This window comes from Zophobas morio, unplaced genomic scaffold, assembly GCF_036711695.1.
Source record: "Zophobas morio isolate AGI-343-1 ecotype UQ-CSIRO unplaced genomic scaffold, CSIRO_AGI_Zmor_V1 ptg000028l, whole genome shotgun sequence".
In the NCBI taxonomy this organism is placed as follows: Eukaryota; Metazoa; Arthropoda; class Insecta; order Coleoptera; family Tenebrionidae; genus Zophobas; species Zophobas morio.
Genome location: NW_026972133.1, coordinates 4,282,853 through 4,296,932, shown reverse-complemented (window position 1 = coordinate 4,296,932; position 14,080 = coordinate 4,282,853). Strand labels below are relative to the sequence as shown.

The 14,080-nt window shown below is 33.5% G+C and overlaps 1 protein-coding gene across 2 annotated transcripts in view; it reads left to right on the top strand.

The window, feature by feature from the left end:
• Positions 1-14,080, top strand: part of LOC135136964 (calcium uniporter protein, mitochondrial) — a 133,304-nt gene that overhangs the window by 105,155 nt on the left and 14,069 nt on the right. For both annotated transcript variants that reach the window (XM_064066470.1, XM_064066471.1), the window contains exons 3-4: positions 7,189-7,492; positions 7,544-7,676. In XM_064066470.1, the coding sequence (XP_063922540.1) occupies positions 7,189-7,492; positions 7,544-7,676 (437 nt within the window). The remainder of the gene's footprint in view (positions 1-7,188; positions 7,493-7,543; positions 7,677-14,080) is intronic.

Below are 14,080 nucleotides of genomic sequence, written 5' to 3'. Positions count from 1 at the left end.
CCGTTAAAACTCCAAAAACGAAGCACGTCTTAAGAAAACCCGATCCAGCGACGATTTCGTATCATTTGACGACAACTAACCACCCTGAATATGTTATAGCATTAATTCAAATAAACTACCTCCACCTAGCTTGACGTGGGGAATTTGTAACCCGACCGCGACCCACTCGAACCGTCACCCCCAATCAGTCACTCCCCAAAGCAGCGCGACGCCGCCCCGCCGCAGCATCCCCATGCGGAGCACGTCCATGATTTCAGGTACGAGCTCGTCCAGCTCGATCGACAGCCGAGACATCGGAATTCCCTTCCACCGCAAAAAATTCTTCGCTTCCCTAAACCCATCACAATCAATTTACACCTCTGCTCCCCCGAGTAATCCAGCCGCGCCGCCACTACGTTAAACACCGCCATAATTTTCATAATTGTCAAGCAGCTAAAAGCCCCCGTTAAGCTGCCAGCAACGAATGGGACTTTTAAAAAATGCCCTCGAGCTTATGTAAATGGCCCGCTATCGCCGCCCGACAAACGTAAGAAGGAAATTATTAGGCGGAAGTTTCGCGATTTCAGTCGATTCAATTGGAAGTGGAGGAGGGCGATTGTGCGAGTTTATTTCGGTGGAGGTGCTGGGACGATGATCATTTTTCAGGGACGAGCAGGATGTCGGGAGACAGAATGCAAAACCGGGGGGATTATTGGGAACAGACGAGGTAGTCGTTGATCACGCCGAGTGAGCTGAAGGCTGAGAAAACAGTGTTATGAAATCGAAGAGAGTGGATATTGCATTGGTGCATTATTCATCGATGATCGGAGAGTTCGTATTCCTTCCGGGTATCTAAATAAACTGGGAAAATATGCGAGGGAGATTTTGTGCGTTTAAATTAAATGTACACAATGCTTTCATCACTGGTTATTGGTGTACGTAGTTTTTTCGAACATCTACTTGTGATTTTTTTTATTTTTTTTGGTAATATTTCCGCAGTTTTGAGTTAATCTCATAACATGCAATTTGTGTGATTTTTAAATGGGGTTTTTATTGCATTCGAGGTAATAAATTGCGCTTTAATCGTACGATAATACAATTGTAGTTTTTCTTTTCGATGGAAATTCACTGCCGTATGCTATTCGCAGAAAATATTAATAATTCCCTTTGAAAAATCATTTCTGGCTGTTTTCGCCTCATTTCTTTTTATTCTACGAGGAATTCTCTGTTAGCATTTTATGGCGCTCCGAAAGAGCTGCTTGTAGTAATCTCACTTTCTTAGACCGTGGCAAATTATATAAAAATTTTTTCGGGAATTTTTGAAAAATACATTTTCAGATTTTTTTTTGGAAACTTGTTTTTCCTTTTTTTCAGTTATTTGAAAATGTATTACAAACATTATTTCAAATTCGTACTCTGCACAGAATTCTCCCTAAAATGATGATACCTTTATCATTTTCAAAAAATTTTTGAGAAGTTTTTGAACAAATTATCTACAATAAATCCGTCTTCTAGGATTTTTTTCCAAACTTTTCTTACTCATTTGAAATATATCATCAAAACAAGGCTTTCATATTTTTAGTCTACGAGAAATTCTAAATACGCTGGCAGGTTTCGGAATCAAAAATAACCAGTTTTAATTAAAAAAAAAAAAAAATTTTTGGAAATTTTTTTCCTACATTTTTCACTTATTGTACAAAAGTCTTTACATTTATTTGTTTTTCGGCTATGTGAGGTATTGTAAAATTTTCCGTCGTGGAAAACAGGAACCTTAGTAATTTTGAAAAAAATAGTTGCATCTTTTTGGATAATTTTTCCACACTTTTCTTATTCATTTGAAATAAATATCAAAACAGGGCTCTCATATTTTCAGTCTGCGAGAAATTGTCAATACGCTGACAATTTTCGGAATCGAAAATAACCAATTTTAACATTTTAGGAAAAAATTTTAAAAATTTTTAGATTTTTTTTCCCGCATTTTTTTACTGTTTTAAACAAAATATGTAAACAGAACTTTCGTGTTCTTTACCTGCTGGAAATTTTCAATACACGGGTACGTTTTTGGGTTCCAAAACGGACAGTTTTAACATTTGTTTACAGAAAACTCTCTACATTACTTTGTTTTCAGTTAGGTAATTTCAAAAAAAAAAATTGCATCCTTTTGGAAAATTTGTTCGCACTTTTCTTACTTTTTTAAAATTGAAACAGAGCTTTCGTATTCTTCATCTGCATTTTTTTTGGTACATTTTCACTTATTGTGCACAATTCTTTACATTTATTTGTTTTTCGGCTATTTCAAAAGGTATTGTAAAATTTTCCTTCGTAGGAACACAGGAAACTTAAAAATTTTGAAAAAAAAAAATTCGCATCTTTTTAGAAATTATTCACACAATTCTCTTATCCATTGGAAACAAATATCAAAACAGAACTTCAATATTTTTAGTTTGCGAGAAATTGTCAATACTCTGGCAGTTTTCGGAATCGAAAACAACTAGTTTTAACATTTTAGAAAAAAATTTTTGAAAATTTTGGGAAATTTCTGGAATTTTTTTCCACATTTTTTTACTATTTTGAATAAAATATCCAAACAAGGCTTTCGTGTTCTTAACCCGCCGGAAAACCTCAACACGCTAACACGTTTTTGCATTCGAATATAACCAGTCTTAACATTTTCTGAAAAAAATTTTGGAAATTTTTCGAAACCTTTTGGAAAATTTGTCCGCACTTTTTTTTAGTTTTTTAAGATTGAAACAGAGCTTTCGTATTCTTAATCTGCGAGAAATTGTTAATACGCTGGCAGGTTTCAGAATCCAAAATAACCAGTTTGAAAATTTGGAAAATTTCTGGATTTTTTTCCCGCATTTGTGTACTCTTGAGCAAAATATCTAAACAAGACTTAACCTGCCGGAAATTCTCAATATCCTAGCACGTTTTTGGGTACGAAAACGCCAGTTTTAATATTTTCAGAAAAAAATTTTTGGAAAATTTTTTCGTATTTTTCTCATTTTGTTTACAGAAAACTTTCTACGTTAATTTGTTTTTCAGTCAGGAGTATTGCTGGAAAACGGGCACCTTGATCATTTCCAAAAAAAATTGGTACCTTTTGGAAAATTTGTCCGCAATTTTTGTACTTTTTTAAAATTAAAATAGAGCTCTCGTATTCTTAATTTCTGTTAATGTTTTCAAAAAAAAAATCAAAATTTTTGGAAATTTTTTTCGTATATTTTTCATTTATTGTACACAACTCTTTACATTTATTTTTTGGTTATTTCAAGAGGTATTGTAAAATTTTTCGTCTCGGGAAAACCTTAATAATTAAAAAAATGTATATATTTGCATCTTTTTCGAAAATGTTTACACACTGTTCTTACTCATTTCAAATAAATATCAAAACATGGCCTTCATATCTTTAATCTGTTAGAAATTGTCAATACGCTGGCAGTTTTCGTAATCGAAAACAACCAGTTTTAACATTTTAGGAAAGAAATTTGAAAATTTTTTCATTTTTTTTTGGGTTCCAAAAACAACCATTTTTAGACAAAATTGTTGGAACATTTTTTCGTACTTTTCTCGTTTTGTTTACAGAAAACTCTCTACGTTAATTTGTTTTTCTATTTGAAGAAGTATTGCAGGAAAAGGAGCACCTCGATTATTTCCAAAAAAATTGGAAGCTTTTGGAAAATTTTTCCTCACTTTTTTTACTTTTTTAAGTTTGAAACAGAGCTTTCGTATTCTTAATATGCGGGACATTCTCCATACACTGGCACTTTTTTGAATTAGAAAAGAGACAGTTTTAATATTTTCAAAAAAAGTCAACATTTTTGGAAATTTTTTCGTACGTTGTCCACTGATTTTACAGACTTCTTTACATTAATTTGTTTTTAGGCTATTTCAAGAGTAATATCATAAAATTTTCCGTCGCAGGAAAACAGGAACCGTAATAATTTTGAAAAAAAAATATTTGCAGCTTTTTAGAAAATGTTTACACACTTTTCTTACTCATTGATATATATATCAAAACAAGGCTTTCATATTTTTAAGAAATTGTCAATACGCTAGCAGTTTTTGAAATCGAAAATAACCAATTTTAACATTTTAGAAAAAAAATTGATTTCTGGATTTTTTTCGCCGTTTTTTACAGTTTTGAACAAAATATCTAAACAGGAATTTCTTGTTCTTAACCTTCTGGAAATTCCCAATACAATAGCACGTTTTTGGGTTCGATAAAAGCCAGTTTTAACATTTTCAGACAAAATTTTTGGAAAATTTGTTCGTACATTTTCACTTATTGTACAGAACTCTTCATATTTATTTATTTTTCGGCAATTTCAAGAGGTATTATAAAATTTGTCCGTCGCAGAAAAACATGAACCTTAATAAGTTTGAAAAAAATATTTACATCTTTTTGGAAAATTTTTCTACATTTTTCCTACTCATGTGAAATAAATATCAAAACAGAACCTTCATATCTGCGACAAATTGTCAATACGCTGTCAGTTTTCGTAATCGAAAATAACTAGTTTTAATATTTTAGGAAAAAATTTTGAGAAATTTTTGGAATTTTTGGGTTCTAAAACAGCCAGTTTTAGTATTTCTGACTAAATTTTTGGAAAATTTGTTCGTACTTTTCTCATTTTGTTTACAGAAAACTACGTTAATTTGTTTTTCGGTTATTTGAAGAATTATTGCAGGAAAAGGGGCACTTTGATCATTTCCAAAAAAAAGTAACCTTTTGGAAAATTTATCCGGCCTTTTTTTACTTTCTTAAAATTGAAACTGAGCTTTCGTTTTCTTAATATGCGGGAAATTCTCGATACACTGGCATTTTTTTGAATTAGAAAAGAGCCAATTTTAATATTTTCAAAAAAAAATGAAAATTTTGGGAAATTTTTTTCGTACATTTTTCACTTATTGTACAGACCTCTTTACATTCATTTGTTTTTCGGCTATTTCAAGAGGTATTATAAAATTTTCCGTCGCAGGAAAACGGGAGCCGTAATAATTTTGAAAAAAAATATTTGCAGCTTTTTGGAAAAATTTTACACACTTTTCTTGCTCATTGAAATATATGTCAAAACAAGGCTTTCATATTTTCAATCTGCCAGAAATTGTCGAACTGTTGAATCGAAAATAACCAATTTTAACATTTTAGAAAAAAAATTGAAAATTTCTGGATTTTTTTTCGCATTTTTTTACAGTTTTGAACAAAATATCTAAACAGGAATTTCTTGTTCTTAACCTTCTGGAAATTCCCAATACAATAGTACGTTTTTGGGTCCGAAAAAAGCAAGTTTTAACATTTGCAGACAAAATTTTTGGAAAATTTTTTCGTACATTTTTCACTTATTGTACAGAACTCTTTACATTTATTTGTTTTTCGGCAATTTCAAGAGGTATTGTAAAATTTTTCCGTTGCAGTAAAACAGGAACCTTAATAATTTTGAAAAAAATATTTACATCTTTTTGGAAAATTTTTCTACACTTTTCCTACTCATTTGAAATAAATATCTAAACAGAACCTTCATATCTGCGAGAAATTGTCAATACGCTGGCAGTTTTCGGAATCGAAAATAACCAGTTTTAACATTTTAGGAAAAAATTTTGAAAGTTTTGAGAATTATTTGGAATTTTTGGGTTCGAAAACAGTCAGTTTTAATATTTCGGACTAAATTTTTGGAAAATTTGTTCGTACTTTTCTTTACAGAGAACTGCGTTAATTTGTTTTTCGGTTATTTGAAGAATTATTGCAGGAAAAGAGGCACTTTGATCATTTTCAAAAAAAAGTAACCTTTTGGAAAATTTGTCCGCCCTTTTTTTAATTTCTTAAAACTGAAACAGAGCTTTCGTATTCTTAACCTGCGGGAAATTTTCGATACGCTGGCACGTTTTTGGATTCCAAAAGGGACAATTTTAATATAAAAAAAAAATTGGAAAATTTTTTCCTACATTTTTCACTTATTGTGCTTTACTTTCTTTACATTTATTTGTTTTTCGAATATTTTAGGAGGTGTTGTAAAATTTTCCGTCGCAGGAAAACAGGAACCTTAATAATTTTGAAAAAAAATATTTGCATTTTTTTCCGCAGTTTTCGTACTTATTTGACAGAATATCGAAAAATGGCTTTCACATTCTTAATATGCTTGAAATTCTCACTCGCTAACAATTTTCGGAATCGGAAATAACCAGTTTTAACATTTTCAGAAAAAAAATTGGAAATTTTTCGAAAAAATTGAGATTTTCAATACGCTTGCATGTTTTTTTTCTTTATTTATGCTCTAGTACTTTTTTCTACTCAGTTAGAGCCATCTGTGTCATTTTATAAAAAAAAGAAAATGTTTAAGTGTTTTCCCACCTTTCTCGCTCATTTCAAGCTATCGCATAATGACTCCGGATTAACGTTTTATCGCATGCGACGGTGCATTTTAATTTCAATTAAAGTATCCATAATGTTCGGTACTTATCGGAAATTGGCTATTCAAAGTTTTCGTAATCACTTAACACGTTACGACAATTTTTTGCAGGTATGTCGTGAGCTACGACAATTATGATTAATTGACACCAATGTAACTGGTACTAGATACTATCACGTAGACTACTTAATTACAGCTATTAACTTATTACCAACTAAATTACAAAATTTCATTATTACAAGAATTATTTCACGAAATATCAATTTTTTTCAGTCGAAATTGTTTAATTATTTTAATGCTGTTAAAAGCTTTCGGTTTTTACGCACCCAAAGTATCGCATTTTTCGTTTTTTCTTTCTCTTGTATAAAATTCGCGTTTTTTTAATTTACAAGTTTGTGTTTTATCGCTCTTACATCAAACCTCGATTGCTATAATTATCTGTGCTAGTTAGCAATTAGGCACAATTAATCCACATGTAGAGCGCCATAAAATAACAAATTTCACTCCTCCAATTACAAATTTTTACTATTGGATACCGACCAAATCCCCTAAAATTTAACAAGCAACGAACCACATCACGACTACTGCGTTCTAATGAGCTTACATACCTAAGCTCCCTTCGGAAATTAAACCCAATTTCGTCTTTACATCGGCCGCATTTAATTATCGAAAGTAGAGCGAATGTTCGTAGGCACGCCATTATACCTAGCGGATTTTCATATTCAGTTTTACTTTTATACACTATATGTATTGTTTGATTTTCCGTAGTCGAGTAACGAGTTTTTTATCATCTTTCCAGACGTAACGATAGAGTACATCCGGGGCCTCCCCCAGGTCACCGTGCCGCTCCCCAGCCGGCGGGAACGATGTAGATTCACGCTAAAACCCATCTCGAATACAGTCGGCGACTTTATCGACATGCTGAAGAAAGAAGATAAGGGTATCGATAGGGTAGTTTGTAAGGCGACTGACGGCACTCGGATAGCGTCTTCCACTAGCATCGAAACCCTGTTGCAGGAAGATTTCAAGCTGCTAATCAACGACAACGCCTACAACGTCGACTCGCCCAAGCAGGAGCGGTTGACCACCGAAGAAGTACAAAGGTAGGACGTCCGAGTTTTGAAAAATCTCCATAATTGTAAATTTATTCTCAGATTAGACGACGTAAAGAAGCTGATTTCGCAGCTTTACGAGTCCATGAACGTAAAGGAGCACCAGATCCAGAAGGAAGTCGAGTTGACCACGCAGCTGGAGACCCTCCAGCAGGAAATTATGCCCTTGGAGGAGGTACGTGTCATAGCCGGCGTGTCCGATTAAAGCGGGCTGTGTTTGTTTGTCTTTGTCCTGGTTTTTTTGTCGCGTGCTTGCGTATACTTCGCTGGAACCAATTGCCGCTGAGTTATTGTTCTATGGGGGAAGTAATTAAAGATGAGGCGTTTGCTTCCGGGTACAAATGGGACGTTTTTACGAGCGGGCTTGATGAGGGCGAATTTCGACGTTTCGAGTGTGGTAATTCGGGATTAATTGGAAAATCGATCGTGTTTGGAGAATTGAATTCGACTAATCGGCGTAAAGTCGCTCGTTAAATGCGTGCTAAATATGTAATAATTGTGGCCGCGGGACGAATTTTGATTATCAAAAATGGAAATTATGTTTTCTGTTTACTTTTTTTTTTTTAGTTTTATCTGATCAGAATTCTGTTGTTCTAGTTTTAATTATTACTTTTGTCACGAATCTCTATTTTTGCTACTTTAAAAAAGCTCGTGAATTAATTATCGATTAGAATCTTCCGAACTATTTAACACTGTCGTTAATGTTTAAAGTTGTAGATGTTTAACTACGGCAATTATCGTAATCGAGGTTGTTTTCTGGAGTTCGTACGTTGTTCTAGTTTTTTTGTTTTGACGGAGTCATGTTTACGCTTTTGTCGTCTGTCGAGCCCACCACTTTGGTTAATTAAATGTGTTTTAATGTGGTGTTCATAAATGAAAAAGGTTCGATGTTGATGGAACTGATTTGGTTTATAAATCGTTTTGTTACAATACGTGGTATATTTATTTTGTAATTAAAAGAAAATTTTCTAAACAAAGTTACGTATTTCTTACGAAGTTATTACTTTTTTTTGCTGATATATATTTTTTAATTTTCTTTATCTCTACATAGTTCTAATTCTGGTTTTCTTTCAAGTTTTCACATTCTTCACATCAACTCTTTTTATCGCCTTCATTCTACCTTGTTCGTATTAGAGTCCAACTGCGCTTTTCCATATCATTCTCTTTTTTAGTTTCCTTTCTCGATTGGATTCTCGTTTTCATAACGTCCTTTTTCATTTTGTTTCGATGCCTAATTCTCTTTTTCTTCCACACTATAGTTTTGGTTGTCATTTCTATTTTCGATCCTTGACTAGTTCTTATTCTGATTTTCTTCAAGTTTTCGTTCTCCTTTCATTTCTTTCACATGTCGATCTCTTTATTGCCATCTTTGTCGCGTCCTTTATCGATCTTCTTATAGCTGAATGCTTAAAAAACTTCAAAGTGGCCCCGCCCACCCGCCCCGTTTTCTTCTCGATCACGATTTTATTGGAAGAAAAGTAGATTTTATACTGATAAATAGTGTTTTTTTTCAGTTTCAATTTTTAAATTTTCTTCTTTTCAGCTCTTCAATTTTTCTTTTTTATAAACTGAAATTTTTCAATTTTTGAATTTTTCAATTTGTAATTACTTCCCGAGCGTAGTATTGTAATCGAGTCCATCGGCCGACTCTCTACTTTTACATTTTCTTGATCTTTCATGACCTCTAGAAGACAAAGAAATAGGTCTCCCGTTTCCGTCTGTCTGCCGTCCCGGATTTTTATTAGACTTTATAATCTCCGAAAGTACTGGACCGATTGTTGTCAAATTTTGTATTTATATTACGTATATCATGTAGATGGTAAAACGCTGAGCAAAATTTGCCTAATCATCCCCACCAATAATGGGATGACACCACTTCAAAATTGCATATAGTAAGTGGGTTTTAGATTGTATTAAATAACATAGTCCTATACATGTAGTTTACGACTCCGTATTGAGTTTTTACCCCAAACATACAGATTTTTGGAAAAAAAATCAAAATTATAAAACAACATTTTGCAATTTAATTTTGAATCTGCAAAGCCGAAAGCTTTGAAGTCTTGTGCAGATGGTTTACAGTTACCATAAGCATGATAAATTTTTAATCAAAATATATTAACTTATCCCCTCCAAAAAATTGATGACGTCAGCTCAAAACTTTGCCGAATAAATCCTATCTAAAATGTACAACATATGATGAGTCTGTACTTGTGATTTACCGTTCCACCTCCTATCAAAGGTAGAAGTTGCCGAGGAAAAAAAGGAAAATGAAGGAAAAATTTGTTAACAACTTGTCTTCACATTTGTCCTTATAAATAATAAATTAAATGTAATATATTTTTGTTTCCTTAAGAATACAAAGTTAACAAAGTTAGTCGAGTTACAAAAGTCTCTTTTGCTCCACGTTGGCCACCAACGAGCGATTTTCAAGATTTTTGTGAAACTTTGCTGGTTTTGAATTTGAATTATCTGTCCTCGATAGTTGATGCTCAGCAAGAACCACGGGAAGGTCTGGAGCAGATCTCGCTAGGAAAGGAGAGGGCTAGGATTTGTTAATGAGGGATAGAACGTTATACAGTACAATACAATAGAAATACAATACAGGTACCTACAATCTAGTTACAATACAGAATACACTACAGCTACAGATACAATTCAGATTCAATACAAATGCAAAGTTAGTACCCAATACACCACCGGAAAAAATTGCACCAAAAATTGAGAATGTTGCAAAATGAAAACCCAAGCAAGCACACCGATGGAACTCGGAACGAAATCTATAGGTCGCAGCGCTCACACGCCCAAGGGAGAACGCAGCCGCATAAATCCAAGGCCGACTGACCTCATCCTTATAGGATGATGCGACCCAGCGTCTAAGGGCCAACAGACCCCCCAGGCCAAAGCGTCTGACGACATGGAGAATTCAGACTCTGAACCAAAGAATGCACTGTTGCAAAAAAAATACCCAAGCAAGCACACCGATGGAACCGGGACGAAATCTATTGGTCGTAGCACTCACACGCCCAAGGGAGAATGGAGCCGCATAAATACAGGGCCGACTGACCTCATCCTTTTAGGATGATGAACCTCATCCGTTCAGGATGATGACCCAGCATCTAAGGGCCAGCAGAACCCCCCAGGCCAGAGCGTCTGACGACATGGAGAATTCAGACTCGGAACCAAAGAATGCACTGTTGCAAAATTAATACCCAAGCAAGTGCACCGTGAAAACAAAGCATTTGCCCCACAGGAGCTAAATTGGCAAGACCCAAGTTAAGTTAGTAATACATAAAATATACAGTAGAAAATGCTTCAATTACAAAAGTTACAATATACAAATTTCTCCACGTTTGCCAACAAAGAGCGATGACTCTGCTCGCTCGTTGCTGTTGCCCAGCAAGAACCAAACAATACGAGGAGGTCTGGAGTGCGTCTTGCCATTAAAAGAGAGGACTAGGGTTTGATAGCATACGTGAAGGACACCGTATTTTGTAAATTTGGACGCCGTATTTTAAAAATGATGCATACGGTATTTTGTGAATTATGAACGCAGTATTTTGTATATTCTAAAGCCGTATTTTATCAGTGCTGAATGCATGTTATTAACAAATTTCAAAAAAAATCGGGCATTTTTGGAAAAATATCCACTTTGCTTCGTGTTCACATAACTTAACACATTTTCGCTAATATTTATTAACAAAAAATTTGAAATTCGCGAACACGTCCTACTTTTTACCCAAAACGGAGCTCCGATGTTGCTGCCACTAAACCAGAATCAAAACTGAACTGTGACAGTGACGTCATCGTACGTCACGATGAGATTGCAAAAATTATTTTTCATATTTTAGCTCAGAAATTGTACATTAACAATGTTTAAACAAACTAATTTGTTTTTGCTAACCTCGTGTTCTTCGGGAAATGGTTTTCGGTTTAATTATCATATATTAATAGTTATCATATTTAAACATTATGAGTTGTATTAATTATGTTTAAATTTTATTTAATTATATCGCGAAAATGTATAGCTTTGACCCACCAACTTTAATCGCTTCGAAAATTTTTCCAAAATTTAAACATTGTCGAATAAACGAATCACGGAATCCGATAAATTAAAACTGAAGTCGTACTTACCCTGTTTTCGGTCCTTTTCGGAAAAATATCCATTTTCGTTCGTGTTCACAGCACTAACACAACAAATTTTCCGTAATATGTATTAATAATAAACTAGAAATTCGCTAAAACGCTCCACTTTTACGCCAAAATGACGCGACGATCTTGCCGCCATCAAGCAGAAATTAATACTGAACACAAAGGAGCGAGAAACGTGACCTTCGGACAGGTAGCTCACGTGACAGTGACGTCATCGTACGTCACGATGAGATTGCAAAAATTATTTTTCATATTTTGGCCGGGAAAATGCACATTTTCGGGAATAATTTAACATTGTTTAAACAAATTGATTTGTTTTTAATAATTTCGGGTTTTGCAAGAAAACGAGGTCCGGTTTAATTGTCATAATATATGAATGCTTATCATATTTAAACATTATAAATGATATTAATTACGTTTAAAATTTATTTATTTATATCGCAAAAATGTATAGCTTTGACCCACCAACTTCAATCGTTTCGAAAATTTTTCCAAAATTTAAACATTGTCGAATAAACGAATCACGGAATCCGATAAATTAAAACTGAAGTCGTACTTACCCTGTTATCGGTCCTTTTCGGAAAAATATCCATTTTCGTTCGTGTTCACAGCACTTCACACAAAACATTTTCGCTAATATTTATTAACAATAAATTAGAAATTCGCGAACACGTGCTACTTTTAACCCAAAACGGAGCTCTAGTGTTGTTGCTACCAGACCGGAATCTAAACTAAACACAGAGGACGGAAAAGTGGACCTTTTATCAGGTAGCTCACGTGACAGTGACGTCATGGTACGTCACGATGAGATTGCAAAAATTATTTTTCATATTTTAGCACAGAAATTGTACATTTTCGGGGTTAATTTGACAATGTTTAAACAAACTAATTTGTTTTTGCGAAGCTCGTGTTCTTCGGGAAATGGTTTTCGGTTTAATTATCATATATTAATAGTTATCATATTTAAACATTATGAGTTGTATTAATTATGTTTAAATTTTATTTAATTATATCGCGAAAATGTATAGCTTTGACCCACCAACTTTAATCGTTTCGAAAATTTTTCCAAAATTTAAACATTGTCGAATAAACGAATCACGGAATCCGATAAATTAAAATTGAAGTCGTACTTACCCTGTTTTTGGTCTTTTTCGGAAAAATATCCATTTTCGTTCGTGTTCACAGCACTAACACAACATATTTTCCGTAATATGTATTAATGATAATCTAGAAATTCGTTAAAACGCTCCACTTTTACGCCAAAATGAAGCAACGATCTTGCCGCCATCAAACAGAAATTAATACTGAACACAAAGGACCGAGAAACGTGACCTTCGGACAGGTAGCTCACGTGACAGTGACGTCATCGTACGTCACGATGAGATTGCAAAATTTATTTTTCATATTTTGGCCGGGAAAATGCACATTTTCGGGAATAATTTAACATTGTTTAAACAAATTGATTTGTTTTTAATAATTTCGGGTTTGCAAGAAAACGAGGTCCGGTTTAATTATCATATATTGAGAGTTATCACATTTAAACATTATGGATTGTATTAATTATGTTTAAATTTTATTTAATTATATCGCGAAAATGTATAGCTTTGACCCACCAACTTCAATCGTTTCTAAAATTTTTCCAAAATTTAAACATTGTCGAATAAACGAATCACGGAATCCGATAAATTAAAACTGAAATCGTACTTACCCTGTTTTCGGTCCTTTTCGGAAAAATATCCATTTTCGTTCGTGTTCACAGCACTAACACAACATATTTTCCGTAATATGTATTAATAATAACCTAAAAATTCGCTAAAACGCTCCACTTTTATGCCAAAATGAAACAACGATCTTGCCGCCATCAAACAGAAATTAATACTGAACACAAGGGACCGAGAAACGTGACCTTTGGACAGGTAGCTCACGTGACAGTGACGTCATCGCACGTCACGATGAGATTGCAAAAATTATTTTTCATATTTTGGCCGCGAAATTAAGACATTTTCAGGATTAACTTAACAATATTTAAATAAATTGTTTTGTTTTTAATACCATCGTGTTTTTAGTAAAACGGTTTTCGGTTTGATTCTCATATATGAATAGTTACTTACCATATTTGAGCATTATAAATAATATTAATTATGTCTAAATTTTATTTAATTATATCGTGAAAATGTATAGCTTTGACCGATCAACTTCAACCGTTTCGAAATTTTTACCAAAATTTAAACATTGTCGAGTAAACAAATCACGGAACTTGATAAATTAAAACTGAAGTCGTACTTCCCCGTTTTCGGTCCTTTTCGGAAAAATATCCACTTTCGTTTGTGTTCACAGTACTAACACAACACATTTTCACTAATAATTATTAATAATAAATTAGAAATTCGCGAAAAGAAGTCTACGTTTAAGTAAAAATATTTTGCCTTT